Source organism: Phoenix dactylifera, chromosome 14, assembly GCF_009389715.1.
Source record: "Phoenix dactylifera cultivar Barhee BC4 chromosome 14, palm_55x_up_171113_PBpolish2nd_filt_p, whole genome shotgun sequence".
Lineage (NCBI taxonomy): Eukaryota > Viridiplantae > Streptophyta > Magnoliopsida > Arecales > Arecaceae > Phoenix > Phoenix dactylifera.
The window spans coordinates 7,265,794-7,293,099 of NC_052405.1; the positions used below are offsets into that span (position 1 = coordinate 7,265,794).

Below are 27,306 nucleotides of genomic sequence, written 5' to 3' on the forward strand. Positions count from 1 at the left end.
AAGTGTGTACTGGGCGAGGGACTAAACAGAAAATGAACGTCGAATTCCAAGAGCCAGGATTTTTTTTTTTTTTGGGGGGGGGGGGGGGGTGCAATAAGAGTCAGGGATAATATTTTCAATCAAACAAGGACAGGTGTTAATTAAACCCAAAAGAAAAGGAGGCAAAATGTGTTATAGGGATATGATATGAGAGAGAGTATAGCCAGAGAAGCTGTAGTCCGCTTCTGGGGTACTGCAATTCATGAAGTTTATCGTTGGCTCTATCGGCCTTCCCAAGGTGGGTATGGCGAACATATGAAATCAAGCATTCCTACTCCTCGGCTTTCCTCTCTGTTTTGCCCTTTTTTATTATTATTATGTAAGCTTGGGCTGGGCCAAGCTCGGGTTAGGCCGGTCAAGCGGACCGGGCCTTGACCGGACCATCGCAATGAATGATAACTAGATTTTGTTTTCCTTTGTTTAAAATTGCTTTTTCCCTGCTAGAAACTGCCGAATCGAACAAGCAAGCACCGCGAGGACGGGCTGAGTAGCTGCGACGGTAGAGAAACAATCGGGTTGGGCCGCATTGCGGTATAAATGGTCTATTATGCCTTATTAAAAGGGAGGCCCAGTCTGAGGCAGCAGCAGTCCACCAGGGAGACCGCGCCTCCCAAGTCCCAACCCCCAACCCTCGTTTGGCGTTCTCCCATCTGGTTGGAAAGAAGCCATTGCCTCGAGCGAGCCACAGCAGATAGAGATCAAGAGACTTGAAGCGTGCGATTCCTTTCACCCAGCCAGCGATGCAATCGGTGGTGTTCAATCCTTGTCCTTCTTGCTGCAGGGCTCAGCAGTCCCCTGAAGCCTCCTCTTCTTCTTCTACTTCCGGCCTCTTCCGCTCCCGCCTTCTCTCTTTCAAGGTCTCTATCTCTTTTCCCATCCCCTTCTCTCCCCCCCTCTCTCTCTTTTAAATTTTATCAGTTGTGGTTTCTGATTCCAAAGAGACTGTCTTGTAATCTCTTTGAGTTGATTTAATTTTGTGTCTTGTTGTAATTTTTCTATAAATCGCAGGATTCGGGCTTCAGGGGAACCAGGATTTCAATCGGCCGATGTGGCCTCGGGAGTTCTTGTCCTTCCCTTCTTCCGATGGCTTCCCGATCCCGAAGATGGTATGGTAAGCCGTTGTCTTTGATTATTGGGTTTTTGTTCGTCTTTCAAGCTGGGAAATTGGGATGTTTCTGCTTTGTTTCGAATCCTATAAAGACCAGAATCTCTGGTCAAGGTTCCATTTTTACAAGATAGACTAATCTCTGGATGATTTTTGATTTGGACTTGTACTTCTTATAGCCCCGGAAAAACGTTTATTATAGTTTTTCAGGAGATATGAAAGAAAGGATCTCTTACTTCTCTTTTGGTGGATTATTAGTTACATAAATTGTGAAAGTACTCATGCAATCACGCGATCTGAATTCTGAATATAGTGGAACCTGTTAATTGGCATAGGGAGGTGGCTTTTACTTTGCTTAGGATCCTTTGAACGTCTCAGAATCGTCTTTAGGATCCGGTCTTTGTGCTTCTCTTTCATAACTAGCTGCTAATGTATTCACGTGATCAAAGAACGGGCGTAAGGATGGGGTTATGATAAATTGCTTTGACTTAGATGGTTTTCAAAAATTAATATCACGAATCATATCACATGGAATAGAAATAGTGAAAAATATTTAGAATCAATACATGGGAGTTATGCTTTAATGTTTGTATAATATCCGCTTGACTTGCACATGAAGACACGTGGATAATATGAAGAAGTGCAATTAATAGATCAGTCTCAAGTGATGTAGTTACGGATTTGTGAGAGATGAAGAAGTGCACTTGCTTGGATGGTACCCCTTGCTGCTTGAGCAAGAGGGTGGGGATTTGATTCGCTTGGAGTAGGTTCTTGAGGGGTGTGATGGGTGTAAGGTAAGAAAGGTGGGGATTAGCCTGCCTAATCTCAAATACACATAGAGATAGAGATAGATAGATAGATAGATGATAGAGAGAGAGAGAGGTCTTGTAACATCGCATGCCTCTGAAACCTAATTGCAAGTTTGCAAGTTTATGAGCGGTAGCCTGGTAGTAATTTTATGGGTTGATGTGAAGGGCAAGACAGAAGTTTGATGTGCCAAACGATGACCAAAGAAGATCTAGGGACAAGTTTAAGTATAATAGAAATATGGAGTTAGAATTAATACACAAAAGAAAACTTACAAGTTGTGTCATCATAGCAGAGTCTTATGAGATGGTACCTTGATTTATATTCATTTCATTATTGAGATGTTTTGGAGCAGGTATTTGAATTGTTTGCTTTTGTGTAAAATAAATCTCCGACCTGACCCCTTGGAGCAAGTATCTTTCTTGAAGATCCTTTAGATGGCAAAGGACATGATCAGTCATAGGACTAAATTATGAGATAGGGCTTATAAAGCTACCTTTGATAGATGGGCATGCTGCTTTGGCTGTGGTTAAGAAAGAACATCTGTTGGTGCCATGAATGATAAAGTAACCAGCAAGCAGTGGTTGGACAACACCAATAGCTAAAAGCTCTATCATTTAAGCACCTGAGCATATGTATTCTTCCGAACTTCCAAACCTTTGAGAGGCAGTAATGATTCACTGAAACCAAGGAGGAGAAAAGAGGAGAAGAAACCACTAGTTAAGAAGCAGGCACCGGAATCACCTAGTTGGCTGTCCCTCAACTGCTCTGCTCAAGGTCCAACTGTGTATAGGTTGATCACCCGGTAGGCACCCAGGCAACCAATTTAGGCATAGCTGGCCTAGAATGGTCTTGTGTGAACTATATTTTGGGGTAGGTTGGAGTAGTAGGTGTGTTAGTTAAGTAAATCATGAACCCCGTGTCTCATTATAATATTCAAACATGTTAGTTATAGATCATAAGTTCAACTGATTTCTTGTTATTTTTTTTTTTAAAAATGTTAGTTATCATTAGGTAGAGTTGCTTGCTTCATCAATTTAAGCTATTGACTTTTTGTACATTAATATTATTGCATACTTTAGTGGCAAATTCTTCAATGTAGTGACATGTCATGTTGCAGTTAACTAGGTTTTCAGATGAGTAGAAAAGGTTTTTTTTAATATCTTTGCCTTTTTTTATTTTATTTATTTTTCACTTTCTATTTATTTTTATATCTTTATGATTCTTTTTTTTTAATAGAATCTGCCATGGTTCCTTCCGAGCATCGACCTTTTGCTTAACAATGTGCAATCCCATGGCTGCTAGCATAGCAGAACCACTTTAAAATGCTGGGACCATAGTCGGATTCCTTGAGATGGAGTTATACAAAAGTATGAACCGAAAATGTTTGGTTTTCTAGCAACATCCAGTATCCCTATTTTTAACGAGTTATGCTAAGAAAACATGCTTGGAAGTTCTGCCAAATCTGCGAAACCAAACCTTAAAAAGTAAAAGTTTCGATTTTGGCCAGAACTAACTGAATCTAGGGCTGATCTCAGAGCTTTGGTTGTAGCCAATGCATTAAACCAAATTCCTTTTATATATTAGCTATCTTTTCTTTTGTTATTTCTTTATTTCTTTTAGTTTGTCAATCATTTACTATAGGTTAAACTTAGATTTTACAACTTTTGATAAGATTTGGAAGTTTGCAATGTAACATTCCAAAAATGCTTAGAACATAAATTCTTAGAATGTAAAGCTTTTGACATATGTTTGGCTATCCTACAGCTCAATTCTTATAAGCAGTTAGATGTCATACATTCATTGTTATCTGGATACTCCAAATTTTGGGGTGTGTCGCACACTTGGACACTTGGGACCTTTTGGACACTCTTGACACTTCATACCATCATGTCATGATTTCATCAGGATTAAATGTATATTTAGTGACTTCTATATGAAAGTTATCAAGTATAACATGAAAATAGCAAGCAATTTATCTAATTTTATGAGATTTAGGAGTATAGGTCTATCTAGTTTGTTATTTGTTATATACATGAGCCGATATATATTTACACATGAATGTATAATATATAGATATTTCCTATGTGTCTGATTTTTTGAAGATTCCCATGTTGTATTCTTCTAGATGCTAAAAAACTTGATACCTCTGTCATGTGTCCAAGTAACATGGCATACATTATATTTCTTTCAAACTGTAAATTGATATATTATGCTGTAAACATTTTCCCCCCCCAACCATCCTATATTTTTTTTAAAAAAATTGATCTCTCAGCATGAAACCACTAAAACATCCCAAAATCCAAAAGCTTTAGTGTGCTTGCATTAATGTCTGATGTGTTCCTTGATTTATTGTCATTATATATTTATAGCTTTCCTGGTTCCGATTGATTTCTAATTTTTTATTTTATCTGAAACTGCCAACATTGAACTTGGAACCATTGAAACTGAACTGCTTTGGTACGTGAGACTGCAACTAAAACCAAGCTTTCAAGCAAGTAGCTTCGTCTTAGCACACTATTAAACTGCAGTTATGGCTCTATTGAGGTCTATGTGGCTGTGGTGCCCCATTTCTTTTGAAGTTTCAGTATTGGGTACAAGCTAAGAGCGGTCTTTGGTGCAATGGTAAAGTTACTCCATTATGACCTGATTGTTACATATTCGAAACATGGAAACACCCTCTCTCTGTATATGAGGGTAAGGCTGCATGCATTTGACTCCCCCCCTTCCCCCAAACGACCCCATAGTGGCGAGGGGCTCATGCACTGAGACACCTTCCAGTATAGGCTACAAAGAATGTTTATGGTTCTATGATTTTGTAAGGCTGTTACAGTATAATGGTTTTCTCGTTTTCCCTGGATAAATTTGTGATGTCAGTCTTTTCTTTTTGTCCTTGCTGCAGTGGTTAGAGCTATTGCTACTCCAGATCCAGTAGTGGAAATGCCACTGACTGCAGAAAATGTTGAGTCAGTTTTAGATGAAGTGCGACCATACCTTATGGCAGATGGAGGAAATGTGGCACTACATGAGATTGATGGAAATATTGTAAGGTTGAAACTACAAGGAGCATGTGGATCCTGTCCAAGTTCTGTAATGACAATGAAGATGGGCATTGAGCACCGCTTAATGGAGAAAATTCCAGAAATAGTTGCAGTTGAACCCATCGCTGATGAGGAAACAGGGCTCGAGCTAAATGCCGAAAATATTGAGATGGTAAACATTCACATAACCATTCACATAGTAGCAATTCTTTCTTTGCAACTATTTTTCTTTCAAATGTTTAACTGCCTTCTATAATCTATAGTTTTCTTTCTTGTTCTTCCAATCCATACTTATGGTGCAGTATCCATTTTTTTTTAAATCTGCTGGCTGGAGGATTGCTATACTTTTGTTTTTTTCTTAGCTCTATCCCACTTTTGCTCCTGGTGGGCTGCATTAGTCTGTTACCACTTGCCAGGACTCTATTAGGTTTTCTTAATTTTTCCATTTTTGGAAATCGGATAATGCTTAAATGTTATGGTAAATTGGAACTCTTAATTAATCAGTTGTCAGTGAATAAAAATTTCCATGCAAAATTTTTGTTCAACCACTTTTAACTACACCTGACTAGCATGATTGCACCCTTACATTTGACACATGGCCGCCGCCCCATGTGTGTCCTCCATGTCAGCAAGATGATATGGGTTTGGGTTTTGTTGCAAGTGAGCGAATTGAGCATCGGGTTAAGTTCCATATCAGCTAGATATGAACATCCAAAATTCAAGTTCTACATTATAAATTGAACCTAACAAAGCCAAGATGTTTAAGAGTTCCTCATCAGGAAAAAGGTCTTCAGACATACATTTGCTATGTATCAAGTACCCATGCAACTTCGTTTGATGCGTACTCATTGGTATTCTCGGCACTCATTGACAAAATGCACTCCTACTTGTCAAATACTCTCAACTCAGAAATTGAAGGAAGAAAAGATTGATTCACAGAATCCCATAAGTGAACCAAATGTGTCCAACAAAGCTTATCAAACGACATGTCCAATAAAAGTTATAACAGAATCTCATGCGCCAGTAGTCCCCTTGTTACTTCAAACACAATAAAAGACCTTGATAACAAATATAAGTGGGCCCTCACCCTTGGCAGAAGCAAATTGAAAAGATGGGTTGGATGTCAAGAAGTGCATGTTTACATGAAATTAATATTTCAAATTAATAAGTTTTGATTACAAACCTCTTGCTAGACCTAGATAATCACTCTAACACAAGGCATGGCATGACTCTTTCCAATGTAGTTATGCAAAATAGGTTCTCATCCATATCAATTTGAAATTGGTCTAGTCATTATGATATTTGATATAATGAAGATTTATCTTCCCCGCTGATCTTGCACATGCATTATCCTCCAATTCTTTTGTTCCTGTCCTTTTTGAAATAAAATGTGATCATATATATAAGTTACATTTGATGCTGACAAAAAGGTTCATAGTCTTTACCTGCATCAAAGTCCTCGAGACTATTTGCTTACTTTAGCCATACAATTTTGTGCTTTACCTGCATCATTCGCCCACCTTCAGTCTTAGGAGCCTGCATGATATATTGCTCTTTCGCTATTCTTGTGGCAATTAATATGTGGAAGCTAAAATGCTAATGCTCATCTTTGGTCCCATGTCAGGTACTTGACGAGATTAGGCCATACCTCAGTGGAACTGGTGGTGGTGAGCTTGAGCTCGTCACCATTGAGGAGCCAATTGTGAAATTGCGACTTTCAGGCCCCGCCGCTGGGGTCATGACTGTTCGAGTGGCAGTGACGCAGAAGCTTCGAGAAAAGATCCCTTCAATTGCAGCAATTCAACTCTTATGATACCTGAGAAAAGATCCCTGCAAATGCAGTACAGCTCCTAAAATATTTGAGAAAGATCCCTTCCATTGCAGCAGTTAGCTCCTAAAATAAATACCCGGCAGGGAAAAAAAACACTTTTTTATATATCATCTTGTGAGCTCATGTGTTAAACATTTTTATAAGTAATTATTTTACCTAGTGCAAAAATTTGATCGTAATTTATAGTTTTACTGTTTCGTGGAAATCTATGTACTTGCTGTAATTTTTTTGTAAATAAAATGTTATAGGAAGATCTGTGCACCAACTTTAAAATATCAGTTCTGGCAGTCCATTTCCCAAGCGAGGCATATTTAATTGAGAGCAATGAACTTGGAAATGTGGAATGCTGTAGCCAGTTGCAGCGATCTAAATGTCAAGTGGCATGGAATTGTCTTGGGCCTTATTAGATTACCTCAGTGTTGTTGCAGGATGAGAAAGTCAGAACAGCTATGCGAAAGATTTTTTTTTTTAAAGAGAAAAACTATTTGACCCACCTTATCTTCTGTTCATCCATTTTTTGAGGTAATATTGTTCTTTTATTTTTAACTAAGCTCTTTTTTTCTCTGTCAATGAGTTTTTTGTTAATTACTGAGCCAAAGGATGACCAAGCTTCTGCAAGTTGATTAAAGTTTGGCATACCTTGGTAAATAATTTTATTTCATATGTTTATGAGCAAAACCAGTTGTTGAAGTCAATTAATCCAGTCCAAAATCAAACTCTTATCTGGATGCATGAGAAGAAGTAGATAGAACAAACTAGTGGTATGGATGTCATTCTTTTGCTTCCCTGCCCTTTTCCTACATTTTTTTGGGCTGATGAGCTTTACTCCATGACAAAATAACATCAAGTGCCAATCAACAGCTCTTCCAACTTTACCTTTTTTTTTTTTTAATCCCTAATTTACAGCCCTAACCAAGGAGCAAGTTCATCAGGGGGATAAAGCTTTCCCAGAGAAATATCGTTACTGGTTTCAAAAACGGGTTCGAACTGCCCGTTTGGACAAAGAACCCGTTAACCCGATACACTCGAAGCGTTTATGGTTCGCATGATTACAAAAGTACTAATCCAATTGGGGTTCCTAGGATTTGGGCTTTCCGTCGATCTCTCCGGTCTCCACGATTCCACGCTCCCGGTGAACCGAGTCTCTTCCTCGACGCACCACGCCGGACCTCCATCTCCGGCGGGGACCGCCGTCCTCCGGAACCAGGAACATCTCTCTCTCTCTCTCTCTCTCTCTCTCTCTCGCCATCCGTCTTTCACCTTGAGATACTGATTTATTATAGTTACAATTAGAAGTTCGTAAGAAACCAACCGATCAAAGTTTAATTGGATTCGTGCAATATTTGAAGCCTTACCTTTACTCTTCTACGTTTGACGTTCTGTCGTCGGATAATTTCTTCCTTCTTGCTTTGTTACAAGGTATTTTTCAGGAAAGATGAATAACCCACGAGTTTGATTTAGATTAGTATAGATGAATAAGAGCGAAGTGCAAGCGATGATCTTAGAAACGTGTCAGATAGGCGAACTAGAGAGAGAGATAATGATCAATATGTGAATTTTGTTACATCATGGATTCAGGGCCTACAAATGGACTTTCAGTCAGTTGTACCGGCTGATGTTATCTTTTGTGAGATAACTGGAACTGCCTACTGGCTTCACTTGTTCAAAAAAGAGAAAAGGTAAAGGGGGGAATACATTGGGCTAGGGGATGGTCAAGCTGAAGAGACAACCCATCAAGTAACAATCTAAGTATTATGATGGAGGGCCATGCCATTAACCGGAAGAAGTTTCCAATGAACCTCCTTTTGTGTATGAACTGTTAGAAGATTAATAAAACATGCACGATCAATTTAGTCGACAATGCAGTTCTATTCATGATCGAAGGCATTATCTGGACTAAAAAATGGGGAAGGTGGCCCGAAGACTTCCGGAGAGGATAGTATAATTATCACTTAATGTATGTAGAAGTCAAGGTTACAATACATGAGAGAAGACTGTCAACAATACTGTTGCATTGGTGAAGTAGGACATGGAACAAATGGTGTGCATTGGAGAAGGTGATATTAGGTGAGTCCTTGGACGGTTATTGATCTTAAAAGACATGGTAACCACAAAGTACTCACGGTTGGAGGGATACTAGGGTGGAGATAAAAAGACTTCAAAACCAGTACACCCGATTGGTTATCAGAAGGGTTCGATGATTGCATGGCATTAATGAGTATGAACGACATTTTGTTGCTTGAGAGTTATGTAGGGGGAAGGGGGCAAACTAAAGAAAAGAAGGCTCATAAAAATGGTGCATGAACTAATCAGGGAAGCGCTGGATAGAAGGAAAGTGCTATCAGGGATCATATGAAGAAGAAGTAGAGAGGACTCAATGGTCCTGATTAGTGACATGCACGCTTGTTATGTGGCAGACATGTTAGTTCTGACTTTCAAAGAAGATGACGGCATTGATGTTGTTGAGGCATGTAGGTTGCTGAAGTTATGGCCTGAGAGAGAACACATGCAGGAGTTAAATGGGAAAAAAAGTATTTCCATCCAATGAGAAGAAAGAAAACCTCTATGGCTTGCATTAGAAAACCATGTCATAAACAAAGAATTCCACATCGCTCCTTGTATACTGTGTTCTAAGGGATGAGGGACTGGTTAAGTGGGAGATGATGACAAACGATATAGTGAAAGACTAGGAGAAAATTTTCTAATATAAAGGGTAGGGACTTGAGAGCGTGATTACATAATAGTTGTTTTGGTGAGCAGCAATGAATCAGTGTAGTGGCATTGCTGTCCTTGTGCTCGTCACTTATCAATAACATGTTGTTCGAGTCCTTCTAGGTTGTATGGAAAGCAGGAATCAAACTATGACCCTAGCCAGAATTAATGATCAAGAGGTACCATGGTGTAACTATGTTATCAAACTAATAATCTACTGTATATAATTATAGAAACATAGATGAAAAAATAGCTAGTAGAATTAGAGTTGGCTTGATGAAGTGCGAGGTGATTTTTGGGATGTTAGAACTGAGGATGTTGAGATGAACGTGTGGTAAATCTAACAAAGAGCAGGAATGATTAGATTAGTGGAGTTATATGAATTTCAGTGGTTCATGAATGAATGGCTGATGAAATTCAGTAAATCTCAAAGATGAAAGCAGATAGTTCGGACAAGAGTTGCTGTTTATTTATGTACTCTTGGACATGTTTATTAAGAGTTACGATGATCTTGTTCATTTGGAGCATGAAATTTCTACCAAGGGTGTTGCACACTTGCACCTGCTTCAGAATATGTAGGCAGCTCACTCATGTGCTCACTTCTTGTTATAATTCTTTCTTGGAGATTTGCTTCTCCATATCCCCAACTAAAGCCACCCTTATTCTAGGTAATTGAGTTCTGTTCTTTGCTTTATAGAACTTTACTCCTCCTTAGCAATCATGAATAATTATATGTAGTAAAGTCCATGCTTTGTAGGCGTCTTAGATCGTTTGCTGGAGCCCATCCCTCTCAAAGTAACTTATGTTGTTCATATCATTAGTAGAGAGTTGGAGACCACTTTCATTTTACAAATATTGTCAAAGGTAGTACTGCCTGAGTGTCCGCTGCTTTCAAGAGTTCTAAGCAACTTAGCTGCTTGGACACATGGGTTTGAGACCTGGATGTGCACTTGGACTCTTAAGGGCCTTCTACTGCTTGAGCAACATCTTTTTGACCGTGGCCTGTTAGTTAAAGGTTGTCCCGTAATTTTATTAATGCCATACAAAATAATGATAGATTGCTTTCTTTTTCCCACATATTCGCACTCATAAGAATAGACTCAACAAAGAAATACAGGAGTGCAGAAATAGAAGTTGAGAATCTGTACATAAAAATTATATGTCCACTTTTCTTTAGTAAATACAATCTTTTAATAGTTTATAAATAATCAAGAGAGAAGGGCAAGAAAATTAGATAAGATAAAATGGGTATCCATTCATCAAACTCTTAACCCATTTACGAGCTCATCAGATCATAACCTTCCATCACACTCCTTTCCCATTGAGTCCATCATGGCAAACCTACCATTCATCAGATATTCTTTTCCCTTTTTGAGTATTTGATAGGTTAATGATATTATTTTTTATTGTCAATATATGTTTTCTTATTCTTGTAAATAGTAGTTATCGAAGTTTCTAATTATGCTGTCGAGAAACTATGGAAGCTCGTTTTATTGAAAGGAAACATGGAATCTCTGTATGAGTCAGGTGAAGTAAAGATAATGAGAATATGAACCTTGATGATTGGAATCTCTTGTTATTGTTCATATCTTTTTTATAGTTTTATTTCATATTATGTAATTTGCATATATTTCTTAGCATAGTGTGACTTATTAGATTAAATTCCTAGTTCTTTCTTTAAGTAGGTGAATGTCTGCATATGAGAATGTTGCCGGTGGAAAGCTTAAGCTGAAAGGAAAAGCATTAGATGTCAAGGCAGGTGGGGTAAAGAAGAAAAAGAAGCACAAGCATCATAATGATCGTGAGTCTCAAGTCGAAAAACATGAGAATCCAGCAGGTTCGCTGTTACCGTACTGTACATATTAGAGTCTTTTTTTTAAGGAAAACTAATATGTTTTGCCCCTTCATAATTTATCAAAGGCTTCTTATTGAGCCTAGTCAAATTATTTCAAGAACAATAGTGGAATCCCAAGTCCAAATCAAATATGGATGCATTTCCAGTCTTACACTTCATGAAGCCCAATGGTTTGCCAAACTACTATTGCCTAATGTCTTTGCCAAATGACGTGGTGACATGTTCCCCATATTTGCGACTTTCCAGGTGGAAGTTCTGAAATATCAACTGATCCTACTGAAGACATAAATGAAGCTGACAAGTTCGGGGATGGACATCCGCCTGCTTATGATGACCACCTCACGCCAGCTGAAAGACGGTATCTTGAACAGAGGGAGAAAATTAACATGCATAGGCTGCCAAAGAATGCAAATAAATCACATCGTGACCGGATTCAGGAATTCAATCAATGTCTGGCAAATCTCAGTGAGCATTATGACATTCCCAAAGTGGGTCCTGGTTAGCTTAATGAACCAACACCGAAAGCAAACTGGTCCACCTTCAGAATCCTGGTGTTTGCTGTGGGTGGTGGTGTTTCATTTGTCCAGTTGTGTTGAGACCTTTGAATAGATCCCATTTATGTTTGGAAGACAGACTGCCTATCTGGGATGTCAATTTTAGTTCTTGTTGATCACTGCACAGATTTTTAACCACCTTTACTAGTTTTGATTAAAGATGGGTTTTCTTTTGCAGATCATTCTAAAAATTTATTTCAAATTATATCATGTGGTTACTTCAACTTGATTATCTGTCATTTTATATTATTACCCTTATTCAGGGCATCAGTATCAGGCTGAATTTCTGCTTGGAACTATGTCATGTAACCGGTGCTAATTATTTGGTGATTAGCGCTTTCTATCTGTGCAGCAGCAACTATTTAGAAGTAATCAAGTCGATATCGAAAAACAGTGTATATTGGACCTTGGGACTGCTTTGTAACTTTAGAATCAGTGCATTAATTCCCATGTGTTTTTAATACGAAGTTCACATTAGAAAGGTTGTATGGAATATGTATCTGATAATGGCCGTTTTTTGATGGCACCTGCACAAGCTACACGTCTGACCTACACATTTGGAAGAGCTTGACTTCTATATATCAAAGGGGTTGTATGTGAGGTTTTGCATTTACTTTACTTTTTCAAGTCTGATCTTGATCTTGTGTAGCTGAAGACTGTTGAGATAGTTTGGTCATTGAAATGCGTTTATATTCCTTTGATCCTGTTAAAGCGAAACTGAAGGCTAATGTGATATTTTGGTTATTAAAATGCTTCATTTATCATCTCTTTTAATATACACAGTTGACCAGCAAAAAATTCAGTTTATTTCTTAATTGAAGGTGAGCAAGACCAGAAGTTTAATTAGTTAGAAAGAGTTATACTGTCCAGCTGGAGCGTGGTAAGCGTATGCTACTGCTGTTAAATCCTCTCTTATGGAATAAAGCTCCATTCTTGCAGGATAGGTAGAACAAGATTAACGAAATGATTCCTCCTGGTTGTTTATGTCTTTACAAAAGGATATAATGACTGATGAGGTAATGTTGGGGTCCAAGATTGTATAAATTTATTATCTTAGTAGAATTTACAGATGCAAGATAATCTTTGAAATTACTAATTCATATTATCGAATGATGATATAAAAACAGCGATCAAAAGGGATAGCATGATCGTGAGATAAAAACATGATGAAATAAATCATACAGGAGAGTTAGACACCTTGGGCCAGTTAGAGATCAAATCGACTCACAGCCTTAAAAGCACTTTGGCCCCTTTCAATGCTGATTTCTTGATCCTTCAATACAATCTAGCTATTCCCTGACATGAAGTAGACACCAGGACAAATGCTTAGCCTCAGTTGGGTCCAGAGCCTAACGGCTACTTGAGCCTAGAGAGAATCCTGATAACATTGAAAAGAACAAATAGCAGTGTCACAACTTTACCCAACAAACAAGTCAAGCTGGTCCCAGAGGGGGATCATTTCTTTTTCTTTCCTTTGTGAAAGCTGTGTCCCATTTACCTGGGTGCAAGAAAAATCTTCACACACAAAGTATATACAACAAACCAAGATCAAATTCGTTAACGGCAAGCAAGAGGCATAGATGCTGACCGCCGCAAGTGGGTATAGACTTGGATTAGATTGTCCCCTATGTTAGATTTCTTTTTTCTTTGCTTTGTGACACAGGTTAGATTTCTTTTTTCTTTGCTTTGCGACACAGATGTGTCGATTAAATTATAGTATATATTTTTTTTTTCCGAGTGCACCGAATCGGACCGTGATTCCTCTCTTCATTGCTTTGCTCAGAAGCAAGGCGTGGTTGTTGCGAACTTGGCCGAGCCGAGGCAGCACGGCAATAAAAAAGGCAAACACGGTCCAATGAATCGAAGAAAGCGCGTTTGTTTATGATGATGGCGGTGGGGGGAGTTCGCCTTCTGACTGAAAGTTTCTTTCAAACCGGAGAGGAAAAAATTTGGTGTATGCATAAAATTAAAGAGAATAGTGTCTTTGATTGCTGCATTTTATCTTCCAAATTCCAAATAATTTGGTCAATAAAAAGTTAGGCTTGAATCATATCTTGCATCAGCCCTGTTAATTGAAATTAGAAAGACAAACTTAACATCGCATGGTCTTGCCTTTTATTCATTTAAATTTGGTGACTAGAAACCTCTTAATATTATTTTTCAGTAATTTGCTTGGTATATTTGAAGAGGAGAATCTTTTACTCTTTGTATTAGAAAATTTTTGATAGCTTTAGCTCTTTCTCTGTTTCTCATCATCAATGTGCTAATCCTTCTGAATACTTATTATTATGTGCTAATTAAATGTTAAAATATTCATCTTTCCATAGCAATCTTATTCTAGCTTAAAAAAAAACAGTATTAGATAGTATATTATAGATATGTGAAAACCGGAAATTTCTAATACAAGTTATCTGGAAAAGTTTAGTAGATGGATGACAATTGAGGTAGATTATTCAGTTGGACCAATCAACTTCTAGAAATTAGACTCCTAAGTGATATCTAAATTTGAAGAACTGAAACATGATGTCTCTTGGAGAAAAAAAATAAAAAGAGTGGAGATTTGTCTATGATTGATGAATAATTCAAATTATTTGGACTCTTTCTCTTTCTATTTTAGGTTACTATTGCATTATTCTTGACCTATAACAAAGAATTTAAGATAACTTTCTTGTCATTAAGTATTTGTCCTACTAGGGCGACTTTTTGATCACCGTTGTCCAATAGCTGACAGCCTGACACTTTCTCACTAGACGACATATTTTTGCCTTCTCGTACCTCATCCCCGGGTCCACCGATTTGACGGCTGAGATTAAATCTAAGAAAAAGTCGATCCCCTGTTCCGAATACCAACAAAGCCACTCCTTCCTTCCTTTATACCAGATTTGAACTTTCCAGAGAAATTGACTCGTAGATATTCCTACGCGCGAACCAGATCCGCCATCCATTAATACACGGAACCTGCATCCGACGGTCCATATGAAACAGCTGATGGTTTCTTTCGGCGTTCGCCCCGGCGGCGGCTTTATCCGTTGGGAATACGTAGAAGAATACGCGGAGATTTCAACGGTAAAGTCGCGAGTAGAGAGAGTCGAGAAGAGCGGTGGGCGGTGGGCTCCACTCCAAGGACGCCTTCTCCCTCTCTTTTCTCTGCTTGTTCTGATCGAGGTTCTCTCGTCGGCTTTATAGAAGTCATCGAGGGATGGAGCGAGGGGGCTTGAAGCGGGTTTCTGGCGATGCTTTGGATCTCTCCAGGCGAGTACGCGGCGATGCTCTGGTTCTTGAATTTGATTCGTTTTCTGGTTCTCTTTTTCCTTCCTTAGCCGTTTTTTGTTTTTTTTTTTTTTTTTTTTTTGGGGGGGGGGGGGGGGGGGGGGGGGTGGAAGGTGGGGTGGGGGGTTGTGCACTTTTTTATTACTTTATCTGGAATTATTTTGTGGAGTTTGGTGATGTGTTTTTGGATCTTGAGGTTTGCGGAATGGTTCTCGGCTTCCATATTTTCTTGTTTCTTTCTTCTTCTTTTTTGCAGATAGATGTTCAGGTTTAGGGGATGGGTTTTATGGATGTGGGTTTCTTTTTATTCGGTTGGTGATAGGTTGCTGAGGTTTAGATCGAGGTTTTAATTGGCACTTGCAGGGCTTGAGCTATTGCCTTTTTTTTTTTTTTGAAATTTTGACTACCGTGTTGATTCCTCAGGCTGTTGCCTTGTGTGTTTGGTGTATCTCAGTTCAAGTCATGTACTCTGGATTGGTTTTTGTTGGAGATTTATTATATTTCCTGGAATATTTCGCTTTATTTTCTTTTAGTTTAATGCGTTTAAGCTTTTCTCTTTTTTTTTGAGATAGTTTCCTTTAATTATAAAATTGGATCTTCTCAATATGGTTCGTAAGAGATTACGTTCTCAAAATGTCCTTTTTGGTGGATGGTTTAATGTATTTTGCAATAATTTGCACCGTCTTTGTCCTGGATCATTTAGATGTTTCATAGAGGTTGTACGTCCTGACTCCTGAGTTGATTGGTGAATCCCAAGAACATTGGATTGGTTCATTGTTTCTTTTTTCACTGACGTTCTTATTTACCTGGGGTTTAAATGAAGTTTAATATGTTGCTTTGAACTTGGTATATGGGTTACTGTATTAGATGGGAGTAAAATATTAATGCCAATTATCTTTTCTTGTTCAGGGCCTTTCTTGTGTAAAGGGAAAAGGAAGCGGAATATAATGTTCTTGATTGAGTCTGATATTTTGATGTAACCAAGTTTCGTTGGGGTTGGATGGGTGTAATGTGTGTTGCATATGGTTTGCAACAGGTGAATTTGAGTAGTCGATATTATTGTATAAGTTGCCACTCTCAGTTGTGCCTTGGGCATGTGAAGGAGGACAAGGCTTCGTCTTTGGATGGAAAATTTTGTTTGAGGAAGCAGGAGGAAGAATCTTCAAGAATGAGCAGTTGGATTCCTTACACCAGTCTCATGAGCAACCACATTCCAAGTTGTGGTGAGTTGTTCTTCTGTGACATCCCCTTTCATTGGTTTCCTGATGCATCTTATTTAAATAGAATTCCGTATTTCTCTCGTAAAGATCAACTTGCTTGCAAGCCTGAAACTTATTCAGGCTAATTTTTCTCCCATTTCAGGTGATTTCCCAGCTGATATGGATTCACTGAGCAGGTACATGGTGGATTTGAGCTGCATGTTGTCTGGTTGTGTTTATGCACTCTGGTTTATACATTCTCAGGTTTTTTGGGTGAGGAACCTTTGTACATTTTTTAGCTTAAGTCTGAGAATGAAAGAGCAATACCAAGTTCTCATGGCATTTGATTTAAGCTAAAAGATCAACAATCAGTTCCAAGGATATATGGTTAATGCTTAGCTCTGAATTATGACTTGTTTTAAAAAATTTCTTGCGATATCCCACGCCGGTTAGCCATCTAACTGTGTTGAGATCACTCCCCCTATCCTGTCATGACCATTACTTGTTATACTTAAGAAACCCTGTTTCCTTACTAATTTCTTTTTGTTGCATCTTCTCTTTGTCTCATGTCTTATCATTTTTACAGGGAGGACGAAGATGAGGCTTTAGGTACCAATCAAAGGTGTCCAAAACTGGAATTTACTGAACACTCTGAAAATGGTGGTGATGGAAGTTCATCAATACATATTGATTCTCAGAAATCTCATGCTAAGACCACCATAGATGGGCTTCCCCCGGCAATGGAAGAAATCCATAGATCTAGCTCATTAGCATGGGAAAACCATGAGGAGAGTGATGCTGAGTTCATTGGTGTTCATAAGAGCACCTTGGAAGATGTAAGATCTGTAAGAGCTGGAGGTGGTTCAGATGGAGCAGATAATGCTATTGACAGCAGAAGTGCATCGATCTTATCCAATGCTGAAACCAACCTTCTGATCTGGATGCCACCCAAACCACTCAACATTGAAGATGACATGGATTCTGTCGCTAATAATGATGATGATGATGAGTTCGGTGATGGTACAAAATGGGGTCAACCAAGTTTCTTGAGTAGTGTGGATGGTGGACACAGAAGCATTCATGGTTGCAAAGAAGAGCACCAAAATGCAATGATGGAAGCAATGAATGGGCCATTTAAGATTCTTGTAAGTCGACTTTTGGCATCAGAAGGTATAACTTCTAAGGGAGAGGATGGTGAAAGTTGGCTTGACATTGTTGTTTCTTTATCATGGGAAGCTGCACTGCTTGTTAAGCCTGACTCTGGTGAGGGTAGAGCAATGGATGCTGGGTCCTATGTGAAAGTTAAGTGCATTGCCACAGGTGCTCGCAGTCAAAGGTAATTAGAAACACTTCAGAAGCTTTCAAAATAGGCTATAATCCATGTGAGTCATTTTCTTCGTATGGAGTTAAAGATGTAATGCATTTCTTAACTGCTGAAAATTTGGTATGCAGTCAGGTGATCAAGGGTTTAGTTTTCAAGAAAAACACTGCACACAAGCACATGCCAACCAAGTGTAGAAATCCTAGACTATTACTTCTTAAAGGGCCCCTTGGGCAGCGTGATATTGGTTTGTCATCATTTGATTTAATGGAACAGGTAAGCTACCATGAAAATGATCGAGTTCTTATATAATTATAATGCATGCGATTTGCTGGTCCTAAAATTTTTGTTGTTTGAAACAGGATAAGGAATATTTAAGATCCATCAGTGAGATGCTAGAAACATGTCATCCGAATGTGGTTTTGGTAGAGAAAAATGTTTCACGTGATATGCAGGAGTCCCTTTTGGCAAAAGGAATGACTTTAGCACTTGATATGAAACTCAGTCGATTAGAAAGAATTGCTCGCTGTGCAGGTTCTGAGATTATATCTGCTTCTGACATTCTTGCCAATCCAAAGCTGAAACATTGTGATTCATTTCGCACTGAAAAGTTTGTGGAGGAACATAGCAATCCTAGTGGAAAGAAGTCATGCAAAACTTTGATGTTCTTGGAGGGTTTTCCAAAACCCTTGGGGTGTACGGTGAGTCTAATGTTATCACATTTGTCACTTGATTTTGTCACATTTTCTCCAGAATTTGTGTTTGTCCCCTTCTGTGCATTTGCTGGTTTTCTGTATTGTGTATGAGAATGACCTAAACCTCAAATATGACTTGAACTTCCTTGTAGAAAGACTCATTACTTTTTTTTACTTTCTGTGAATCATCATCTTGTTTTTCCCCCTTCTTTTGATGATATGCTAGATTGTAGATCTCCAACCGAGTATTGGTGAACAAGTAATCTCAAATCAGATGAGTTTATGATGCAATATATGTTAAAGGGGAAAGGAACTGAGAAGTTCTGAAACAGTAACCTGCAAAAATTGTCCACCTTATATTTACTTGATGAGCTCCACAGGATAGGCATAAATAATGATTGTGATTTTTAAGGTTACCTGAGAGTCATGTTTGTGGATGCTTCGTTTATGCCCGGTGTTTGAGTGTTCCAGGTATGAGCATGTCGACTCCAGAAGACCCTGAAATATGTAATATCGGGTACGTTTAATTTAAATATGGAAGAAATATGTAATACGTAACAATTTTAAATGCAGGCGAGGAGAATGAATTTAGGAGAGGGAAAAACCTTCAAAAAAAGCATCAATTCGTGCTTACAGAAGAATGAATTTAGGAGAGGGAAAAACCAGAGCTAGGAGAAAAGAAGTTTCAACTTCAACCTTCAAAAAAGGCATCACATTCATACTTAGTTTTGGATATTTTATTTAGTTTCAACTTCAACCTTCAAAAAAGGCATCACATTCATGCTTATTTTTGGATACTTCATTTTTCTTCTTCTTTATCTTCTTCTTCTTCTTCTTCCGCCGCCACCACTTTGAAATTATATTGGGCGGTATAATGCCATAGATTGGCCATTTTGGAAGAAAATATTGAAATCATATAGAACAATTTGTCAACAGTTATGTTTGTCAAGCTGTGCGCAAGGGATGACTACTCACACACCCTAATTCCTGCACCAACAAACTGTGCTCCTAGTTCTGGGAAAGGCCATGACTAATGACAGGGATTTGTGAGGCATCATGATGTCAAGTTGAGGCATTGGACCGCAGAATGGGCAGTTGATGAAAGGATGAACCAGAAGGAACTACAGGGCTCGAACAGACAAGGTGATGACTATCTTGTAGGTATATAATGGAGTGAGCGTCTAAGGTGATGACTATCTTAAGGCCATTTAAATCCCGAAAAAATTGATTTTTCAAAAGGGACGAACATTGGCAGAGAAATCTTTAAAAAAAGCACTCTAGAGAGAGAAATTAAGAAGAAAAGTATTCATTTTGGAGAAGTTACTCAGGTATCTAAGAGGTGTATGTTAAGTAAACCAGAAAGAACCGACAACTAATTTTCTCAGGAAAAATAATTGAAAGCATGGAAGGTAGTGTCTGTTGATATTTTTCTTAAAGAAAGAAAAGACGGGAGAAGGTAATATAGTCTAGTTTTAGATGGCTTTTTGACTTAAGCTAAGTGTAGCTCTCAAAAAACAGGATTAATGTTTGTATTACCTGGAAAGGTTGCTGTGGTCAAAGTGCCCTAAAATTGTGTGTTTGCACATACAGGCATTGGGGATGATGTGCAGCCAAAAATGACATTTTCAGTATTTTCGGCCATCAGTCAGTGGTGAGCCGAGGAGCCCACTGTAACTCTGAGGAGTCAAATAAATACCTCTGCATCATTATTAGAATGGAGCAAGTTATTGTTTGATGGGTTTTTCCATCTTCCCTCCCAGTTATATGTCATATTATCAAACATTTACGATAGTCATATATTTGGTGATGAGGGTTCTGATATGTCGCTGGAGCTAGACACCAAGCCTTGAACAATTTTCGCAACAATCAGTTAAGCTGGGGCATGTTGCATATGGAGGATAACTAAACCCTGCCTATTTCTTTCTACAATTGAATTGTAGTGCTTTACTTAAGAGGAACAACTGGCGTACTCTTGCTCATTTCTCTCCGCAGCTGAGTGGAATTGTGGAGACAATTCATGTGCACTGCACGTTTTGCATGAGAAAGCCTGGAATTAAATATCACCATAATAGGATTCATTTCATAATTTGCACTTCCATTTCATTGCTAGTTTCTGTGAAATGTGAACCCTCCACCTTAGATTTTCTAAATGGGGTGATAGGCCACATGCCGTATGAGAGATGCAAGTCTATTCACTACTATTCATACATGACATTTGACGCTTAAGATTTCTAAAGGAGTTTTATTATTGTAAAGGTCATAATCTGGTCAGATTGGTAACTCATTCCAAACTGTAATTTAATTACGTTGAACTACTTGGATATGATTTCTTGTTTTAAATAGGAAGAAATTGAAGGTTAATTTTGCCTAACATTTTAGACTGTCATTATGATGAATCATGTATTTATTTATGTCAATAATCTGGGAAGGCAAATGGGAAGATTGTGAATTGGGTGATTTGAATCAGTTTGTTCTTGCATCAGCCAGATCATAAGTTGATTCAGTAGGAAATAATTTATCAATAGGAAACAGTTTAATCACACAATTTGGTTGACTAAAGGCTGAGCTCCCATGAATGGTTTGAATTAGGCAATTTGTTTTCCAACTTACGCTAAAGCATGGACCGAAGTATCTTGCTCCATGTGTGCTAGTATGTTTATAGTGTTGTATTGTGCCCTTAGTAGCAGGAATCTTCAATCTAGGTAACTCGGTTGCTTTGATCTTGGAAACTTGAACCTGCACTTGCTTCCTAGGTGCTAGGAAAAAGCTTCCTAGGTGCTTCTTTACTAAAAGTGTTTCCAAATCCCCATACTGGCACGCACATCTGCTTGCACACCGAGTCCCAATTCTGGCAACTAAGATTGTGCCATGTTGTTCTGCCAGTCATGGACCTATGTCAATTTTAAGAATTAGGGTTTGCATGGGTTAGCAGTATAGACTACGTATATTGTGCTTGCGTTCGGTCAGCATAGTACACATTATCACATGGTATGGTATGGATTAGTAGTATTTGCACTTGATCTTTGCGTGAAGTAACCTACTTTGAATGTCAATGTTAGTTGACATTTTCTTTAACCATGTTATCAATTGTTTCACATTGCAGATATTGCTGAAAGGATCTCATTGTGATGAACTGAAGAAAATAAAACGAGTGGTGCAGTACACAGTCTTTGCCGCATATCGTTTGATCCTTGAAACATCATTCTTTGCAGATCAAAGAGCTTTTTCCTGTGATGCGTGTGCTGTTAGAGAAGCAAATTGTTCTTTAACAGATATATCAGTGCCCTTGAGTAGTTGTAATGCTGCAGGTAGTGCAGATATTTTTGATGGTTCTGATGCTGCTTTAGGTACTCCTATTTCCGATGCATCCCAAGCAAAAACAGCTCATACAGAAATATCCTCTTTTTCGCATCCTGGTTTTAAAGGTTCTTCAGAGTCATCTGTATTTTGCCCTAATATTGATTGTAATGAAAATCATCTTTCACATGGGGATCTTTCTTGTAATAGATGCAACAATGACGAAACCTTGCCAGATTCATCAACACCATCTCTTCTTTCCAGTCAATTAATGTCAACTTTCTCAGCTTCTCTTAGAAACTTGGTTGGAGACAGCTATCAACCTCCCATTTCAGAGCATGTTTCAATGTACTTGGGCTTCAAGGAAGAAGAGCTTGATATTCCAAGTATTGGTGTCTTACCTGTTTCTCCACCAACAGAAACACTTAATCATGGCATAGAAGAAACCAGTAGCGTCATTCTAGAGAAAGCACATGATGGAATCTCTAATGGTGAAAAGGCTGAACGAAATTGCAATGAGACAATTAAGAAACATGATACTAATTTTAGCAACAAATTTGAAATGCAAAACAAGGATGACATTGAGAGCATATCAGATTCTGAAAGCATATTGGTATTGTTGTCTAGCCAGTGTATGTCAAAGCATGTTGTTTGCGAGCAAAGTCGTCTTTCTCGTATAAAATACTATGGGAATTTTGATGTGTCTCTTGGACGATTCCTTAAAGAAATTATTCTCAACCAGGTTTCCATTTTATCTTAGTTTGTTCAATGATGGTTACCTTTTCCTGTAACTGATGATGGTGCTGATTGAAGCTAATGTCTCTACTGCAGAATTACAGTTGCTCTTCATGCGGTGAACCCCCAGAGGCTCATGTATCCTGCTACACTCACCAGAATGGGAATCTAACTGTTTCATCCAGGAGACTTCCTCCAGAATCATCTTTGTCCGGGGAAGCAGAAGGAAAAATTTGGATGTGGACTAGGTGTCTAAAATGCGAGAATGAAAGTGGGATCCCAAGATCCACCAAGAGGGTTGTGATGTCTACTGCAGCTCGTGGTCTCTCTTTTGGAAAATTCTTAGAGCTGAGCTTTACAAGCCATTCGGCAGCTAGTCGATTATCTTCAGGATGTGGACACTCACTGCACAGAGACTGCCTTCGCTTTTTCGGGTATATGCAAGTTTCTTTTATTTGATTTTATTATTTTTTCTGTACCTTTGTACTTAGCTATACCAGCAATTTTGATTCTTAAGTTGCTTATGTCATTTTGGTAATTTACAGGTTAGGCTCCAGAGTTGCAATGTTCAGATATTCATCTGTTGAAATCTATGCTGCAAGTAAGCCACCACCAGTACTGGAGTTCCATAATCCAAATGGACAAGAGTCGCTCATGAGAGAGGCAAAAGATGTAAGTGGCCAGAAAGCATTCACCTACTTATTGTTTTCTATGTAACATTTTTATCTGGGGAAATGATGGTTGCTCGTTTCTAGGTGCTTGAAAAAGGAAACACATTTTTCTTGGAGGTTGCAAGTTTACTGCATAAGTTGAAGCCCAAATATTCTACCTTGGTTTTGAAGAAATTTCTAAACTTTCCATGTTTGGTAAAAGATATTTCTGAACTTGACGAGATGTTGATGCAAGAAAAATCTGAGTTCGAGGTCAGTCTGTATGTTCTGCATTTAGATTTACTCTTCTTAGACCTTTTAGACTAGAATTATAGCCTCATCATTGTGGTGTTGCCCCCCTTGTGCTCTTAATCAAGCAGGCTCCATTACTAAAGGCGATCAATTGCAGTGGAGAGATGGGGAAGAGTGTGCATGAAATCCTTGGTTTGGGTTGGTTATTTCAAGAGTTGCTTCTTAAACTTTACATCTGGGACCGTCGTCTGCATTTCCTCCTTGCATATGCAAGAGACAATGATGCTTCTTCTAATGAAGTCCATGAAGATCAATTTGTGCAGGCGAAGTATGCCATGCCCTGTAGCAGTGTTGAAGAATCCTCTTCTTCTGATAGCCATAGTTCTAAGAATTACAGCATTTTGGAATCCAAGCTGGAAGCCGGGTCAGACAAACTTTCTGAAAATATGAGCAGTAAATTTAGTATTTCCACTGCTGCTGAGGTTGCAGAGGCCGGAATTTTGATTGGAGAGACTTTTTCTAGATCAATGTCTGGGGGAAAAATACCATCTGCTTTTGACCAAGAACCATATAAGGGTCCATCTGACCTCTTGTTGAGGTTTTCAAGGGACAAAGATTATCCAGGAGAATCTGCTACTATTTTAGAATATATGCAAGATGATAACCCTGAAGGTTGGATCTGGGCTCCATCCTTTAAAACAAGGAGCGCATACAAGAAGGATCTCTGTGGTGGTTACTCACAGAAGTTCAAGTTTGTCCATACTTATACTCCAACACACCTGTCCCCAATACGCCAACTAGTCCCTCGGGAAACGGAGGATTCATTGCACTTCCCTGTTAATGTAGATGGCAATGTTTTCTCTGTTTGTGACAATGAAATATCAAGCATAATTGCCTGTGCACTGGCCCTGTCTGAGGATCAGTTTGGTTTATTGGCAAACGTAGATGAAAAAGATGAACTAGTTGGCAAAACAGAAGCTAAAGTAATCGATAACTCATGTAGCTCAACTTCTGATGGTTCTGGGGCTTCATCTTATTGGTCATCTACTGGATCTTTAGATTCAGAGGGGTCACATGTTTCACTGAGTACGTCAATTTCTTCTGATGAGGTGCCCAGCTCAGGTTCTGAAGGTTCTTTCCCTGTGGATCACCAGGTGGCTTCAGAAAACATGCATCCTGAAATCCCTGTGGGTGTGGGAAAAGTAACTGGAAAAAGTAAATACTCAGTTGTTTGTCTACATGCAAAACAATTCTATGCTCTTCGAAGGATGTGTTGCCCATCTGAACTGGCTTACATATCTTCCTTAAGCCGTTGCAAAAAATGGAATGCTCAGGGAGGAAAGAGTAAAGCTTTCTTTGCAAAGACATTGGATGACAGATTCATCATAAAAGAAATCAAGAAGACCGAGCTTGACTCCTTTCTAAAGTTTGCTCCGGATTATTTTGAGCATATCTGTCATTCTTTAAGCGCCGGAAGCCAAACATGTCTTGCAAAAGTCTTGGGCATATATCAGGTTATCCTACTATCTATATTCTTGATGGCTTTCTAAAGCATTGGGCTTGCAGTAATACTAATTTGGTTAGATCTTTTGTGCTGCAGGTTAAAGAATATAAAAACAGCAAAGAAGTGAAAACTGATCTGATGGTGATGGAAAATCTTCTTTTTGGACGAAATATTACTCGCAAATATGATCTTAAGGGATCTATTTTTTCCCGATACATTTCAGATGTGAATGACCCTGAAAAGGTTTTTTTGGATCAAAACTTTATTGAGGATATGCAAGCATCTCCCATGTATGTTAGTAGAAAAACCAAACATCTTCTGCAACGGGCTATCTGGAATGACACATCTTTTCTTACAGTAAGTATGCAGCTTGCCAATTCTTTTCCTACATTATTATAATAATAGGTTTTTTGGATAGGAATTTTATTCTTTAAGATGATTCTTGCAGTCTATTAATGTCATGGATTACTCTTTACTTGTGGGAGTGGACAAACAACGAAAGGAGCTGGTATTTGGTATTATTGATTATCTAAGGCAGTACACTTGGGATAAACAACTGGAGACCTGGGTGAAGGCTTCTCTAGTTGTTCCTAGAAATGCATCACCAACTGTTATTTTCCCAAAGGAATATAAGAAAAGGTTCAGAAAGTTTATGTCTCAGTACTTCCTGACAGTTCCAGATGGTTGGAATTCAGTGTGATGTTCGGTCTCTTGTAGATTGTGTTGATATTGGTGACAATTCATCAAAGTTAGACAGTACAAAGCTGCCAAAGTAGTCCAAAAGTGCAAATTCTCTTTTGTTTGAAGGCTGATATATGAGTGTCCCTGATTATTCTCTGGCATTGGACGAAAATATATTCTGCTCTTCTGTTCTTCTGTCTTTACAACAACTGTACATAGATGTTCATTACAGTTAGGTTTCCCAATTTTGCAATTTTTAAGCAAAATTTTGGAGCAAGTTGGTCTGTGATAATTGTGATTATTTATATGTTTATTTTTTGTCACTATTGAATTGCTTTACAGGGATTGTAAAGTGGTTTCTTTTTTGTGGAAATAAATCAACAGGAATAAAATGGCAAAATTTCATGTTAATGATGATCACTTTGCTTCTTTTTTTAAAAAAAACCTCATATGTAAATATGATTCTTCCAATTATCCCACTCTGTGCTCTTTAGCTTGCGACATGCATATGCTACTTTGCAGGTAGAAAGATTTGGGTCATCAGTCATAGAAGTTTCTGAATATTTATTTTTCAGTATGCTTTTATTCATAGAGGTTGAAAATTTCTCAAGTCTTAAATGTTTTCTGGTTGTCAAATAGAAATTGAAACCATACTGCTCATCTCTTATCTTTTCTGAAGTATTTAGTACATCCACAATTAATCACCCTGAAACAATACAATCAAAGCAGTGGAGGGGCCTTGTCCAGTGGGAGATCCCTTGCTCCAATGATCTGTGCATTTTTTTTTCTTTTTTCCAGGCAAATTGATCAATTGTGGGTTATTTTATGCGGAACCATCCTATCTGCGCATTGTTATCTCTCGTCATGGCTTTTGATTTGAATTCAAACGTTGGAGTTTAATCAGGCCATAAATTTGTTATATTTTCGTTATACATTTACCCATGTGGTTTAAAAGAAGCTTAAATGTAAGGACATGCTTGTTTGTATGGTTGTGTCTTCTTTTCTTAATTTCACCTTGGAACTTGTAAGTAGCATTAAAGAAGAAAAGATAAGTTTTACTATGCCTTTTCCTTTGCTTTTCCAATTTTCTTTCTAACCTATTTAATTTTCATGTTGAGACAATAGAAGACATTTGTTTACACATACCGAGTTGTGTAGATCAGATAAAATGAATTCCATTGGAACTGTTTGAACGGTATTATTGAATAGTTGTTGAGGTACTAATAATTGCTTTGCTTGTTTATATATAATCGATAGGCATTATATGATATCTGTTATTTAAAAGCCTGAAAGTTCCTACAGAGTAGTAGTAGATGATGGTAGATAGAAGTTCGAATATTTGCCAACCTTAATTGATATTATGCTGTCAAAAAAGGAAGCTACATTATTGTCTTCTTAAAATTGTCTTGTAAAATGATGGGCTGGTCATTTTACAGTAGACATTAGGAAAGCTTCTTGAAACTAAAAGGGTGAAAAAAAAAGAAGAAGAAAAGAAAAAGGGAAAAAACAAAAAGAAGAAAAGAAAAAGAAATCTTCATGTCCGCTCAACTCAGTTAAGCCATAATCCTTAACTAGTTTGGGTCAACTACATGAATCCTTTCTCCTCCATTCTGGTATATTTAGGGCTACACTTTCTAAAAGATGTAGTGATATCAAGTACTTTCATACTACTTCATCCTATATGATTTTCAATTTATCTCTACCTTTTTTTTTTCTTTGACCTGGATTGAATCACTACTGGTACATCCCTTGGTCTAT

At 38.2% G+C, this 27,306-nt stretch overlaps 3 protein-coding genes across 4 annotated transcripts; all 3 read left to right on the forward strand.

Moving 5' to 3' along the window:
* Window positions 1–383: 383 nt before the first annotated feature.
* Window positions 384–7,101, forward strand: LOC103701324 (nifU-like protein 2, chloroplastic). The gene is made up of 4 exons (XM_008783346.4): window positions 384–896; window positions 1,048–1,150; window positions 4,854–5,164; window positions 6,617–7,101. The coding sequence occupies exons 1-4, from the start codon at window positions 780–782 to the stop codon at window positions 6,803–6,805; spliced, it is 720 nt and encodes a 239-aa protein (XP_008781568.1). The 5' UTR covers window positions 384–779; the 3' UTR covers window positions 6,806–7,101.
* A 780-nt stretch (window positions 7,102–7,881) lies between these two features.
* On the forward strand, window positions 7,882–12,121 carry LOC103701323 (protein FAM32A-like). Its single transcript, XM_008783345.4, has 3 exons — window positions 7,882–8,030; window positions 11,221–11,372; window positions 11,637–12,121. Exons 2-3 carry the CDS (start codon window positions 11,225–11,227, stop codon window positions 11,891–11,893), a joined length of 405 nt encoding a protein of 134 aa, XP_008781567.2. The 5' UTR covers window positions 7,882–8,030; window positions 11,221–11,224; the 3' UTR covers window positions 11,894–12,121.
* A 2,924-nt stretch (window positions 12,122–15,045) lies between these two features.
* Window positions 15,046–25,959, forward strand: LOC103701325 (1-phosphatidylinositol-3-phosphate 5-kinase FAB1B-like). Of its 2 annotated transcripts, XM_008783347.4 has the most exons (13): window positions 15,046–15,196; window positions 16,124–16,437; window positions 16,577–16,610; window positions 17,000–17,749; window positions 17,866–18,010; window positions 18,097–18,435; window positions 21,533–22,468; window positions 22,558–22,895; window positions 23,007–23,133; window positions 23,217–23,384; window positions 23,492–24,877; window positions 24,964–25,224; window positions 25,316–25,959. In XM_008783347.4, the coding sequence occupies exons 2-13, from the start codon at window positions 16,215–16,217 to the stop codon at window positions 25,565–25,567; spliced, it is 4,959 nt and encodes a 1,652-aa protein (XP_008781569.2). In that variant the 5' UTR covers window positions 15,046–15,196; window positions 16,124–16,214; the 3' UTR covers window positions 25,568–25,959. The 2 variants fall into 2 exon arrangements, with proteins under 2 accessions (XP_008781569.2, XP_026658121.2); XM_026802320.2 differs by lacking the exons at window positions 15,046–15,196; window positions 16,124–16,437 and having other exon boundaries at window positions 16,577–16,686.
* The last annotated feature ends 1,347 nt before the right edge of the window (window positions 25,960–27,306 follow it).